Source organism: Salmo salar, chromosome 25 (genome assembly GCF_965601325.2).
Source record: "Salmo salar chromosome 25, fSalSal1, whole genome shotgun sequence".
Classification (NCBI taxonomy): domain Eukaryota; kingdom Metazoa; phylum Chordata; class Actinopteri; order Salmoniformes; family Salmonidae; genus Salmo; species Salmo salar.
This window is the reverse complement of record NC_138315.1, coordinates 14,893,891-14,907,712: the sequence shown is the minus strand read 5'-3', so window position 1 is coordinate 14,907,712 and position 13,822 is coordinate 14,893,891. Positions and strand designations below refer to the sequence as shown.

The 13,822-nt window shown below is 41.9% G+C and overlaps 1 protein-coding gene across 1 annotated transcript in view; it reads left to right on the top strand.

The window, feature by feature from the left end:
* Positions 1 to 1,703: 1,703 nt before the first annotated feature.
* The window catches only part of LOC106586202 (STE20/SPS1-related proline-alanine-rich protein kinase), a 34,247-nt gene continuing 22,128 nt past the window's right edge, over positions 1,704 to 13,822 (top strand). The window contains exons 1-10 of the mRNA XM_014173210.3: positions 1,704 to 2,204; positions 3,919 to 4,031; positions 4,431 to 4,539; positions 6,297 to 6,438; positions 8,477 to 8,532; positions 9,035 to 9,144; positions 9,237 to 9,338; positions 9,933 to 10,066; positions 10,366 to 10,414; positions 10,511 to 10,576. Of these exons, the coding sequence (XP_014028685.1) occupies positions 2,099 to 2,204; positions 3,919 to 4,031; positions 4,431 to 4,539; positions 6,297 to 6,438; positions 8,477 to 8,532; positions 9,035 to 9,144; positions 9,237 to 9,338; positions 9,933 to 10,066; positions 10,366 to 10,414; positions 10,511 to 10,576 (987 nt within the window). The 5' untranslated portion in view covers positions 1,704 to 2,098. The remainder of the gene's footprint in view (positions 2,205 to 3,918; positions 4,032 to 4,430; positions 4,540 to 6,296; positions 6,439 to 8,476; positions 8,533 to 9,034; positions 9,145 to 9,236; positions 9,339 to 9,932; positions 10,067 to 10,365; positions 10,415 to 10,510; positions 10,577 to 13,822) is intronic.

The following is a 13,822-nucleotide window of genomic DNA, read 5'->3' as shown; positions in this document are numbered from 1 at the left end:
ATGGCACTAGCAAGGTATTTTGTTTCGTTTATGGAATAGGCTGGCTGTCCATTGATTGTGGATTAGGTAATTATTTCCTCAATCCCATGCAGAATAATACGGTTAGGCTGTTGTTGATAGGCTAGCCAACTCATAATATATTCGTGTCCTGACTGTTCCTACCACGTTTTGGTTAGGCAAATGTCCCATTTATGAAATATCAGGCAAACGAACAGTGTCATCATGAATACTTGGTAAATCATGCCACCTACCGACCAGCACACTCATAGCAAAAGACACGTTATATTTTATTTATTTTATTTTTATTTCACCTTTATTTAACCAGGTAGGCCAGTTGAGAACAAGTTCTCATTTACAACTGCGACCTGGCCAAGATAAAGCAAAGCAGTGCGACACATACAACAACGAGTTACACATGGAGTAAAACAAACATACAGTCAATGATACAGTAGAAAAGTATATATACAGTGTGTGCAAATGAAGTAAGATTAGGGAGGAAGGCAATAAATAGGCCATAGTGGCGAAATAATTACAATTTAGCAAAAACACTGGAGTGATAGATGTGCAGAAGATGAATGTGCAAGTAGAGATACTGGGGTCAAAAGGAGCAAAAAAACTAAACAATATAGGGATGAGGTAGTTGGGTGGGCTATTTACAGATGGGCTATTTATAGGTGCAATGATCTATCTGTAAGCTGCTCTGACAGCTGATGCTTAAAGCTAGAGAGGGCGATATGAGTCTCCAGCTTCAGGGATTTTTGCCATTCGTTCCAGTCATTGGCAGCAGAGAACTGGAAGGAAAGGCGGCCAAAGGAGTTGGCTTTAGGGGTGACCAGTGAAATATACCTGCTGGAGCGCGTGCTACGGGTGGGTGCTGCTATGGTGACCAGTGAGTTGAGATAAGGTGGGGATTTACCTAGCAAAGACTTATAGATGACCTGGAGCCAGTGGGTTTGGCTACAGATATGTAGCGAGGGCCAGCCAACGAGAGCATACAGGTCGCAGTGGTGGGTAGTATATGGGGTTTTGGTGACAAAACGGATGGCACTGTAATAGACTGCATCCAATTTGATGAGTAGAGTGTTGGAGGCTATTTTGTAAATGATATCGCCGAAGTCAAGGATCGATAGGATAGTCAGTTTTACTAGGGTATGTTTGGCAGCATGAGTGAAGGATGCTTTGTTGCGAAATGGAAGACAATTCTAGATTTAACTTTGGATTGGAGATGCTTAATGTGAGTCTGGAAGGAGAGTTTACAGTCTAACCAGACACCTAAGTATTTGTAGTTGTTCACATATTCTAAGTCAGAACCGTCCAGAGTAGTGATGCTAGACGGGCTACCCCGGCCAAAACCTAACCCCAACGCTGGGCCAATTGTCAATGTCGATGTTATTATAGTATAAATTAATAGATAAGTGTAAATACATAGGCTAATTTACATTTAATAATTATGTTCATTTCATTTATATTCATTAAAAGGCAAACATTATTTTATTAGTGTAAGCAGTTTTCTCAAGAGTACATAAGTCTATATGGCCATGGTATGTGATTGAAGGTATAATATTGCCATCTAGTGGACATATTTGATTAGTGGTCACTGTGATCCTTTGTAGCAACTTTCATGATCCAGGATAGAATGTCACATCTTCATCACTGCGTGATCCAAAATAGATCTGCAACAAATCTAACATCCAGGCTAAACTGTAACCAAAGCTCAAATGCCGTAGTCTTAAAACAACTGAATTGGTTCAAATTAAGTTATTATCAAGTTATTAACAAATAATAGGCAATTTATTTTATTGATTCATTATTTTATTTGGCGACTACAAAAACAAAACGTTCACTTTTGGAATTGAAAATTGTTCTAAAAGGACCACATTTTATAGGCCTATCACAAATTCAAGTGCACGTTTTTGGACATGATTTTGCGTTCTAATTTAATTCCGCCTTTTTGTGGTGAAAGTTGCACGGTTATTTCCGGACATTTTCATCGCAGGCCGTAGTAATTCACCGCAGCAGCTGACACTTCTGTAGTCGGAGGTGAAGGTCTGAGGTCGCTAAGTAGCTCAGTAGCAGCAGCAGCAGCAGCAGCAGCATCATGGCGGAGCAAGGCGGATCTCCTGCTCCTGCCCAGAATCCGCAACCAGTGCTGACAATGAGCTGGCCAATTACCAGGGAGTCTTACGAGTTACAGGAAGTCATAGGTTAGTAGGCTACCTCTTGATATGATTATATTGTTTATATGTAATGTTTTGTCATGGATATGGCTTGGGCGGTTATCAGTGGTGAATGACGACGAGGGCCTACCGGCTTTTCCATATTCAATAGCGTCTCTGTAATGCTTTGCAATGCGGATGTTAACAACCGCAATTTGCTTGTTCTTGTAAGAGGAAACCACTTTTTTCATCACATAGAGAGATATTTATAGTCACGGTAAATTTGTATGTATATGGGTAGAAATGCCATTTCACGTAAATGCGTTTTTAATGCAGTCGATTTCTTCTATGCCGAACGATGCTCAATTATGGCACGTGTCCACTAGGCTATATTGTAATAGATGTATATATGTATACATATCGATCATCTGAATGAAAATCTCATGTAATGTCTTGATCATGCACCTGCAGTCCTCACGGGAATGGCATGGTGTCGTTGACTAGAGCTGGGATATTCAATTGCATGCCAACTCTGAAGTTAGACAGAGGGTCTACTCTTACATCAAAAGTCACATTTTATTATGAATAGGCCTTTTGTGATGATTTATGATGAGTATTGTTATTTGGTTATGCAACATTTTTGCCTACTTATAAGAAAACATAGTTGTCACAGATTAGTGACTGCTCTGGACAATAAATCACAAACAGCCCATTCGAGTCAATTTTATTATGATTGTTGTAAAAAGAATTCAATACATTTGAATATACTGCCTTGCCTCACCAAGCACCGTTATAAATGTTAGTGAGCCTATAGGAGAAGGAAGCACTATGATCATTTCTTATTCTATAATCGATAGCAAAATCATTACAGTGGAAAGGAATGTTTCGTTTATTGTTTCAGCACATCAGTCAAGTTTCGTAGGTCATCGAGGTTTATGTGCACTTCTATTAGGTTACATCAAGGAGTTATAGAACCGCTTACATTGTTACAGTACTGAGCTCACTCGCTGCTGGTCAGCATTACTCCCCACACCCTCTCTCTACTGGCGTTAACATCACACTTCATTTGGTAGGCCTATAATGCACTTATTCACGGTCATTTCCCAAATGCTTAAGTTTTTTTTTGCTCGTTTAAGAATTCGGTCACGTGCAAACTGTGGGAGACATTTGGATCTGTCTAATTAGCTTTCGTCCAGAGGGATGAATATAAATTTTGCATATAGATGAGCTGACACTGACAGCTAAAGAAAACCGAATCAGTGCTGATAAGGGATAGCATTACTACAGCTAAGAGCTGCTGTGGCTAGTTAGTCATCTGTCCCGTGCATATAATCAACTGTTGAGCGTGTTGATCTCCTCTCATCCTTACCTGTCACCAGCAGTTGGCATGGTATGTACTGTGTTACACTCTTAGTACAACATAACTATAGCTTAGCATTGCCTGGTTCTTCACTAAACCCCTCTTCTCAAAGTTGTCTTGGATACACTGACTGTTATGCATAGGAATTGAACATAGGATTGGAAAATAGGTTTGCACATACTGTATTGGTGCAATGGTGCTCTGAATTGTTGTTTCAGTCACATTATTTATCATTTAAATGTCACAAAAAGGGCTAAATATCCCAAACAGACCAACAATGATCCTGCATGTGTAAATGATCCCTTACGCTTTTCACCTTGGTCACTTTTGATGTTACTCTATTGTCCTGTACTGTCTCCTGTCCTGGTTCTTAATTGCACCTCTATTTGTCTGTGATTCCAGGCAGCGGGGCCACAGCCGTGGTGCAGGCTGCCCTCTGCACCCCCAGACAGGAACGCGTGGCCATAAAGAGAATAAACCTGGAGAAATGCCAGACCAGCATGGATGAGCTATTGGTGAGCGTAACAATAAATAAAGGCTATATTTTCATTGTGTGTGTCCACAGTGCCTCTGGCCTTCTCTGGCCCACACTTTCCTGATTTGAGCAGTAATTTTACTTTGGTATTCTCTCTTGTGTGTGGGTGCGTGTGCGTGCGTGTGTGTGTGTACTAGAGGCTAAGCAGGATCTGTGAGGGCTGTGCTACACTAAAGTGTCCATTTGAATAAGAAATTAGTATTTGTTGACATTATTTGGTAAACTATTACTTTGTATATTTGGAAAATCATTCGCAGTCATTTATCTGACATCTTTAGTGAAATAAATGACAAATGAACAATCCTCGTTATAAGAAAGGTTGTCAAAAGTTGTTGACTTTATTTTGTCTCATGTGTGCCTCTTTCCTCTTAAACAATAGAAAGAAATTCAAGCCATGAGCCAATGCAACCATCCAAATGTTGTCACCTACTACACCTCGTTTGTGGTAAAGGATGAACTTTGGTTAGTCATGAAACTTCTGAGTGGAGGTAAGCTTTTACCTTCAAAATATAGCTGCCATCTCTTTTTTTACTTCCACACTAAACCTTGAAAGTGGCCATAATAACATAACACATAAACACTGTTATGGACTACATTGTGAGTCCTTTCATATGTCGTGACATTGATCTCATCAAATGTCAACAAGCAATTGCCCATCCTTTGGACCAGTTTACTGTAGACCTATGTGCAGTGGCATCCCACCATGTAAATGGCTGGGATGAATATTGAAGATGGTACAGTTGAAGTCGGAAGTTTACATACACTTAGGTTGGAGTCATTAAAAGTCGTTTTCAACCACTACACAAATTTCTTGTTAACAAACTATAGTTTTGGCAAGTTGGTTAGGACATCTACTTTGTGCATGCCACGTAATCTTTCCAACAATTGTTTACAGACAGATTATTTCACTTATAATTCACTGTATCACAATTCCAGTGGGTCAGACGTTTACATACACTAAGTTTACTGTGCACTAAGTTGACTGTGCCATGGCTTTAGAAGCTTCTGATAGGCTAATTGACATCATTTGAGTCAATTGGAGGGGTACCTGTGGATGTATTTCAAGGTCTACCTTCAAAGTACCTCTTTGCTTGACATCATGGGAAAATCAAAAGAAATCAGAACAACAGCAAAGGACCTTGTGAAGATGCTGGAGGAAGCAGGTACAAAAGTATCTATATCCACAGTAAAACGAGTCCTGTATCGACATAACATGAAAGTCCGCTCAGCGAGGAAGAAGCCGCTGCTCCAAAACCGCCATAAAAAAGACAGACTACGGTTTGCAACTGCACATGGGGACAAAGATCGTACTTTTTGGAGAAATGTCCTCTGGTCTGATGATACAAAAATAGAACTGTTTGCCCATAGTGACCATTGTTATGTTTGGAGGAAAAAGGGGGAGGCTTGCAAGCCGTAGAACACCATCCCAACCGTGAAGCACGGGGTGGCAGCATCATGTTGGGGGGGGGGGGGGGGGGGGGGGCTTTGCTGCAGGAGGGACTGGTGCACTTCACAAAATAGATGGCATCATGAGGATGGAAATTATGTGGATATATTGAAGCAACATCTCAAGACATCAGTCAGGATGTTAAAGCTTGGTCGCAAATGGGTCTTCCAAATGGACAATAACCCCAAGCATACTTCCAAAATTGTGGCAAAATGGCTTAAGGACAACAAAGTCAAGGTATTGGAGTGACTATCACAAAGCCCTGACCTCAATCCCATAGAAAATGTGTGGGCAGAACTGGAAAAGGCGTGTGAGAGCAAGGAGGCCTACCAACCTGACTCAGTTACACCTGTTAGGAGGAATGGGCCAAAATTTGGCCAACTTATTGTGGGAAGCTTATGGAAAGCTACCCTAAACGTTGACCCAAGTTAAACAATTTAAAGGCAATGCTACCAAATACTAATTGAGTGTATGTAAACTTCTGACCCACTGGGAATGTGATTAAAGAAATAAAAGCTGAAATAAATCATTCTCTCTACTATTATTCTGACATTTCACATTCACCAAATAAAGTGGTGATCCTAAGTGACCTAAGACAGGGAATTTCTACTAGGATTAAATGTCAGGAATTGTGAAAACTGAGTTTAAATGTATTTGGCTAAGGTGTATGTAAACTTCCAACTTCAACTGTAACAATCTTGCTTAAGGCAGAATGATTAAATGGAATAGTTGACATGTAATGACATATCAGCCTTGGGCATTGTGGGCACTCTGTTTTTCTGTCTGCTTCCTCTTTAGGATCCATGTTGGATATAATAAAGCATACATTTAGCAAAGGAGAGCACAAAAATGGAGTCCTTGATGAGCTCATCATTGCAACCATACTGAAAGAGGTCCTTGAGGGACTGGACTACCTGCACAGAAATGGACAGATTCACAGGTAAGATACCCTGGAGTTTGAAACATTAATATATATATACAGTGAGGGAAAGAAGTATTTGATCCCCTGCTGATTTTGTACGTTTGCCCACTGACAAAGAAATGATCAGTCTATAATTTTAATGGTAGGTTTATTTGAACAGTGAGAGACAGAATAACAACAAAAAAATCCAGAAAAACGCATGTCAAAATGTTATAAAATGATTTGCATTTTAATGAGGGATATAAGTATTTGACCCCTCTGCAAAACATGACTTAGTACTTGGTGGCAAAACCCTTGTTGGCAATCAGAGGTCAGATGTTGCTTGTAGTTGGCCACCATGTTTGCACACATCTCAGGAGGGATTTTGTCCCACTCCTCTTTGCAGATATTCTCCAAGTCATTAAGGTTTCGAGGCTGACGTTTGGCAACTCGAACCTTCAGCTCCCTCCACAGATTTTCTATGGGATTAAGGTCTGGAGACTGGCTAGGCCACTCCAGGACCTTAATGTGCTTCTTCTTGAGCCACTCCTTTGTTGCCTTGGCCGTGTGTTTTGGGTCATTGTCATGCAGGAATACCCATCCACGACCCATTTTCAATGCCCTGGCTGAGGGAAGGAGGTTCTCACCCAAGATTTGATGGTACATGGCCCTGTCCATCGTCCCTTTGATGCGGTGAAGTTGTCCTGTCCCCTTAGCAGAAAAACACCCCCAAAGCATAATGTTTCCACCTCCATGTTTGACGGTGGGGATGGTATTCTTGGGGTCATAGGCAGCATTCCTCCTCCTCCAAACACGTTGAGTTGAGTTGATGCCAAGTGCTCCATTTTGGTCTCATCTGACCACAACACTTTCACCCAGTTGTCCTCTGAATCATTCAGATGTTCATTGGCAAACTTCAAGACGGGCATGTATATGTGCATTCTTGAGCAGGGGGACCTTGCGGGCACTGCAGGATTTCAGTCCTTCACGGCGTAGTGTGTTACCAATTGTTTTCTTAGTGACTATGGTCCCAGCTGCCTTGAGATCATTGACAAGATCCTCCCGTGTAGTTCTGGGCTGATTCCTCACCGTTCTCATGATCATTGCAACTCCACGAGGTGAGATCTTGCATGGAGCCCCAGGCCGAGGGAGATTGACAGTTCTTTTGTGTTTCTTCCATTTGCGAATAGTCGCACCAAATGTTGTCACCTTCTCACCAAGCTGCTTGGCGATGGTCTTGTAGCCCATTCCAGCCTTGTGTAGGTCTACAATCTTGTCCCTGACATCCTTGGAGAGCTCTTTGGTCTTGGCCATGGTGGAGAGTTTGGAATCTGATTGATTGATTGCTTCTGTGGACATGTGTCTTTTATACAGGTAACAAATTGAGATTATGAGCACTCCCTTTAAGAGCGTGCTCCTAATCTCAGCTCGTTACCTGTATAAAAGACACCTGGGAGCCAGAAATCTTTCTGATTGAGAGGGGGTCAAATACCCTCATTAAAATGCAAATCAATTTATAACATTTTTAACATGCGTTTTTCAGGATTTCTTTGTTGTTATTCTGTCTCTCACTGTTCAAATAAACTTACCATTAAAATTATAGACTGATAATTTCTTTGTCAGTGGGCAAACGTACAAAATCAGCAGGGGATCGAATACTTTTTTCCCTCACTGTATATATATATATATGTATGTGTGTGTGTGTGTGTGTGTGTGTATATATATTTTTTAAAGTAAGATCGAATATAAAAGTTCCAAAATATGAATCTATAAAATGTAATCTAGGATTTACATAGTGTTAGATAAATTGTGTTGACTATTCTGTTTCAATGTAATTTTTGGACATAAATTGTTTGAACTTGTGTTGTTTGAACTTCCCTTTGATCACACATAGGTTGTGTTTTTTTTACTTGCCTGAATGTCAAGGTCATAAAAAACAAAACCACTATTACCCCCTTGGTCTGTGTTCCAAATGACAGCAGGCTGCAAAACAAATGTACACACATGGATGCAATCGATGCTGCCCCACTTACATAGATATACTGTTTTTGCTGTGTGTGTTTGTGTGTGACTTCAGGGATGTGAAGGCTGGGAACATCCTGTTGGGAGAGGACGGCTCTGTTCAGATTGCAGGTGTGTGAGTAATGTCACTATTTCACCCCATCTTCACCTGTCACATTCTGTTCTCACAGCTCGCTCACTGCCACAATTATATATATATATAACAGCATAATAGACAAAACGCCAGACTTCACCAATTAAAAGTAGGCGTAGACTTGTAAAATGGCAAAGATGAATATAGTTTTTTAAGCTAGCGAAATCATGGTAGCTTAGAATATTTACTGAATAACATTAACATAAAAGGAGTCAAACAGGATCCCCCATCATAAATCACAAGAGGCCACGGTCTCTGTCATATAGCTGGATGACCTTTAGCCAACAAACACTCGAAAGAAACTCTTTCTAACATGAATGCAACGGAAGATCTTGAGTGTGCACAGTTTGTATAAGGTGGAGAACATGAAATAGTTGTGAAAATACTGCATAGCATTAATATATTCCTTTCTATAAGATGTTAATTAGGTATAACATTACATCAATGCATTTCATGTGAATTGGACATATTTCCCAATAGATTTTGGAGTTAGTGCCTTTTTGGCCACTGGAGGAGATATGACCAGAAACAAAGTACGGAAGACCTTTGTGGGCACACCATGTTGGATGGCTCCTGAAGTAATGGAACAGGTGAGACTGTCTTGTGGCCAGTTTTAGTAACATCTACTAGCTGTTTTCACATAGACTGTACAATACTAACAGTAGTGCTGCTATGCCCACAGGTACGAGGCTATGATTTCAAAGCAGACATTTGGAGTTTTGGAATCACTGCCATAGAGTTGGCCACAGGGTCTGCACCTTACCACCGATACCCACCCATGAAGGTGAGCCTGCTCACTGTATATCACTGTCAGAGCAGCTCACAGATTACTGAACCTGTACACAGCCCATCTATAATTTAGCCCAAACAACTACCTCCTCCCCTACTGTATTTATTTATTTATTTTGCTCCTTTGCACCCCATTATTTTGATTTCTACTTTGCACTTTCTTCCACTGCAAATCTACCATTCCAGTGTTTTACTTGCTATATTGTATTTACTTTGCCACCATGGCCTTTTTTTGCCTTTACCTCCCTTATCTCACCTCATTTGCTCACATTGTATATAGACTTATTTTCTACTGTATTATTGACTGTAGGTTTGTTTTACTCCATGTGTAACTCTGTGTTGTTGTATGTGTCAAACTGCTTTGCTTTATCTTGGCCAGGTCGCAATTGTAAATGAGAACTTGTTCTCAACTTGCCTACCTGGTTAAATAAAGGTGAAATAAAATAAAGAAATAAAATAAAATATCCAGTTGCCAGTGGAATATGCCTACATCTTAACTAATGAACCACGAAAGGCAGATGTCTACCCTGTGTCTATGTAACTACTGAGGCCACATGCATGCTTTTGACCCTTCCTCTTCTCTTCCCAGGTCTTAATGCTGACCTTACAGAATGATCCCCCCACCCTAGACACGGGTGTGGAGGATAAAGAGATGCTGAAAAAATATGGGAAATCATTTAGGAAGCTAATAACCCTGTGCCTTCAGAAGGAGCCCGCCAAGAGGTTTGTACCTGTCTGCCATTTTGTGAACTGCATTAGACCTACACTGTATATCTGTAGATTCTGTCACTGGTTGATGATACAGTAACTCTGATGGCCTTGGGTGGTGATCGAGTCTCTGTAGAGCTTCATCCACTTCTACAAGAGAGTCCTGAAATACAGTTGTCATGTTTAGTGGTCTCACCCATACCCACACAATAAGATATATTCTCACACAGACAGATTGTAGGAATGGTACATTCAGTTCCCGGCCAATGATTTGAATGTGTTCTTATATCTCCGTATATTTTGCTTCTCTTTAGGCCTACAGCAACAGAACTTTTGAAATGTAAATTTTTCCAGAAGGCCAAGGTATGCTTTTACCACCAGAATTGTACCTGTTCTATTTGTGGCGTAAAGAATTGGTAGGTTGATGTTTTTAACGCGGGTTGTGATTTTCATTTTCAGAACAGAGAGTATCTGATTGAAAAGCTGCTATGCAGAGCACCGAACATTACCCAGAGAGCCAAAAGGGTAATGTCTAAACAAACATAATTCCCATTAAAGCAATCCCAATATTGACTAAACATTATGAACAAAGTATGCTAACATTTTATGGTTTGGCAGGACACTCTCCCCCAGTCAACACACATCGAGTGTCCTCTCTCTCTCTCTCTCTCTCTCTCTCTCTCTCTCTCTCTCTCTTTCTCTCTCTCTCTCTCTCTCTCTCTCTCTCTCTCTCTCTCTCTCTCTCTCTCTCTCTCTCTCTGTCTGTTCAACACTTCATTCACTTTGTGCTCAAACTGTTCTGTGGGGGTGGCTGCAAATATGGGCCACTGCTGGAACAATATCAGTCATGCAGAATGGATGTGCTGACAACTCATGCATTAGTGGTTTGTAATGTCGCTCAGACGCTCACTGCAAGTGGCAGACAAAGACAAATGGGATTTAACGTGAGTGGTTAGGTAACGGAGAGGTGCACTTAAACACATCATTTGCATGCTCAGTTGCCTTGCGGTCACAGCTAACTGGGATGCAGCAGTGTGGCCGGCAAGGCGGATATTTGGTACGCCATCATCCTCCTATTCCCAGAAGGCAAAAAGATCAGGGTGAACGGATTGGATGGAAATTCACTGACGGGCATGGGTGACTGGGGGACATGGAGGACTGTGGAGGTGTCGCACGAAACAATCATTTAGCAGAGCATAATGTCAGTCGAGAGGGAAGTGACTCGTGGCAGAGTTGTCAGATGGAGGGTTGGACAGTTGCTGGTCAGAACAACAGTCCCAATCATTCAGATCGTGTGGGTTGATTTCATTTGGGAACACAGTTTAATGTGAGATTATGGTTGATCGTAGCATGACAGTACAATGATTAGTATTCTATTCTGAGGCTGTAATGTAATCATGATGCCCTCTTCAGCCAATCCTGATCCTGCGAACACATCACAGTTTTGTCTTCTGGCGTAAATGCACAGCTCGTACGTTCCAGTAATGGAGCTGTGTTGAGTCTGTCTCACTTGATTGCAGATGAGGAGTGCGAGTCATAGAGTGGTGTCCTCTGTGTTGCCTCTGTGATAATAGAATGGTTTGTTTGTGTGCTGTTCTGACCTATGGAGAGTCACCCACATTATCCACTCAGCAGACACAGGCCAGCCTGCACAGAGAAGAAACCTAGCGGAAACATTGTCATCTCAGGACACTGTGACCTGTTGTCCACGTCATGGACCAGACCAGACTCTCTCCCTGTTTGTCCCCCTCCTTCTGTCTGTCTCTCACTGAGGTATAATAAGAACTGGAGACTGCGTCCAAGATGTCCGACCATTGTTTTCAAGATAATCTACTCACGTTTGCATACGCCGATTCATGGACCGCCTATATCCGAGTTGCATCCAGTTTATACGGACCACCATCACATGCGCACTAGCACTCAGTGAGCACAGGGTGCAGAGCGAGCAGCGATCACGTCATCCAAAAACATGGCAGACGTTGGATGTATATATAATGTTAATATCTTCGGCTGTGAGTTATGGAAAACAATTGGCCTCAGCGACAATTATTTCAGTAATTCAATGGATGTTTTGTGCACAAAGGTGATGACTAAAGTGTCTTATTTTCAAATCTGACTTCTCTATGTGGCCGTGCATGGAAATTGTCCCTCTGGGCCGGGAGACCGTTATGCTGCGGTACAGAAGCAAAACTGTAGGAGAAGTCACAACTGTAGGAGAAGTCACAACTGTAGGAGTAGTCACAACTGTAGGAGTAGTCAAAACTGTAGGAGTAGTCACAACTGTAGGAGAAATCACAACTGTAGGAGTAGTCACAACTGTAGGAGTAGTCACAACTGTAGGAGAAGTCACAACTGTAGGAGAAGTCACAACTGTAGGAGTAGTCACAACTGTAGGAGTAGTCACAACTGTAGGAGTAGTCAAAACTGTAGGAGTAGTCAAAACTGTAGGAGAAGTCACAACTGTAGGAGTAGTCACAACTGTAGGAGTAGTCAAAACTGTAGGAGTAGTCACAACTGTGCTACTAGACCAAGGGTTCCAGTCTATCTCCTGCCCCCTTCTGCAGACTCCCTTCCTCCCCTTCCCCTCTCCCTTAGCCTCCCTCCTCCCCTGCCCCCTCTCTTACCGTAGCTCTCTGATTCAGAGGGGTTGGGTTAAATGCGGAAGACACATTTCGGTTGAATGCATTCAGTTGTGCAACTGACTAGGTATCCCCTCTCCCTTCTCCCCTGCCCCTCCCTGAGTCTCCCCTCCATTCTTTCCCTCCTGCCTCAGCCTCTCCCCCTGCCCCTCCCTCAGTATTTCTCCACTGCGCCTCCTTGAGTATCTCTTCCCCTTGCCCGTCCCTCGTTCTCTCTCCTCTCCTGCCCTCTCTCTCTCTCTCTCCCCCTGCCCCTTCACTGAGCCTCCCCTCTCTCCTGTCTTCCTTTTTCTGCTCTAAGAATCTGCTCCCACGAGCTATAGGCTTGTTAAACAGTAGAAATGCAAAGAGTTTAGCAATAGAAATGCAAGGAGTTTATTGTGTAGGGTACTTATTTTTTACATCAGTAGGGAAGTTCTAAACATGGGTAGACTGTGATATAGCAATCATAGAGAAGTACATATTGGACCATGGGTAGTGCAGGCGTATTAATTCAACCAGAGTTCAATACAAAATAGTAATATTCAAGACATGCATCTCTAGGCAAAGGACAGGATTTCAGCAGTTGTTCATTGGCCAGCAGAGGGCACCCCTGCTCCTTAGTTGATCTCCTAATAGGGAGATCTGCAGGAGGTATTGATCAAAGATTATTTCTAGAGGCTGACACCAAGGGTGGTCGGCTGCAGCAGTCACTGATGTGTTACGTAATTGAAAGTTGGAAAATAATACTGATCTAATACTGAGTGATTTTCCACACTAGTACACAGATGATACAGTTTAGAGTCATTGCATATGTAGATGGCTCTTGTCATTTGCCTGTATGTACACCTTAATCCCATATATTCTGTTTGTGTGTTTCTCTAAATGTGCATGCTCATAAATATTGAAATTCCTGTTCCTATAGTACTAAATGTAGTTGTACACATGCTTTGGCATAGACAGCTTGATGGTACCGTATATGTGTGTGTGTAGAGAGACATACAGGCCACTGAACTGTCACATGCATCCACACACAGTGGACTGATGCTTTTTTGTTTTGCTCAAGGAGCCAGAGCAGAATTCCAGGAGCATGGGCTCTGTGTCAGGTTCGGAGAAAGAACTTGATGCCGTCAGAAGGGTACATGTTCTTTGA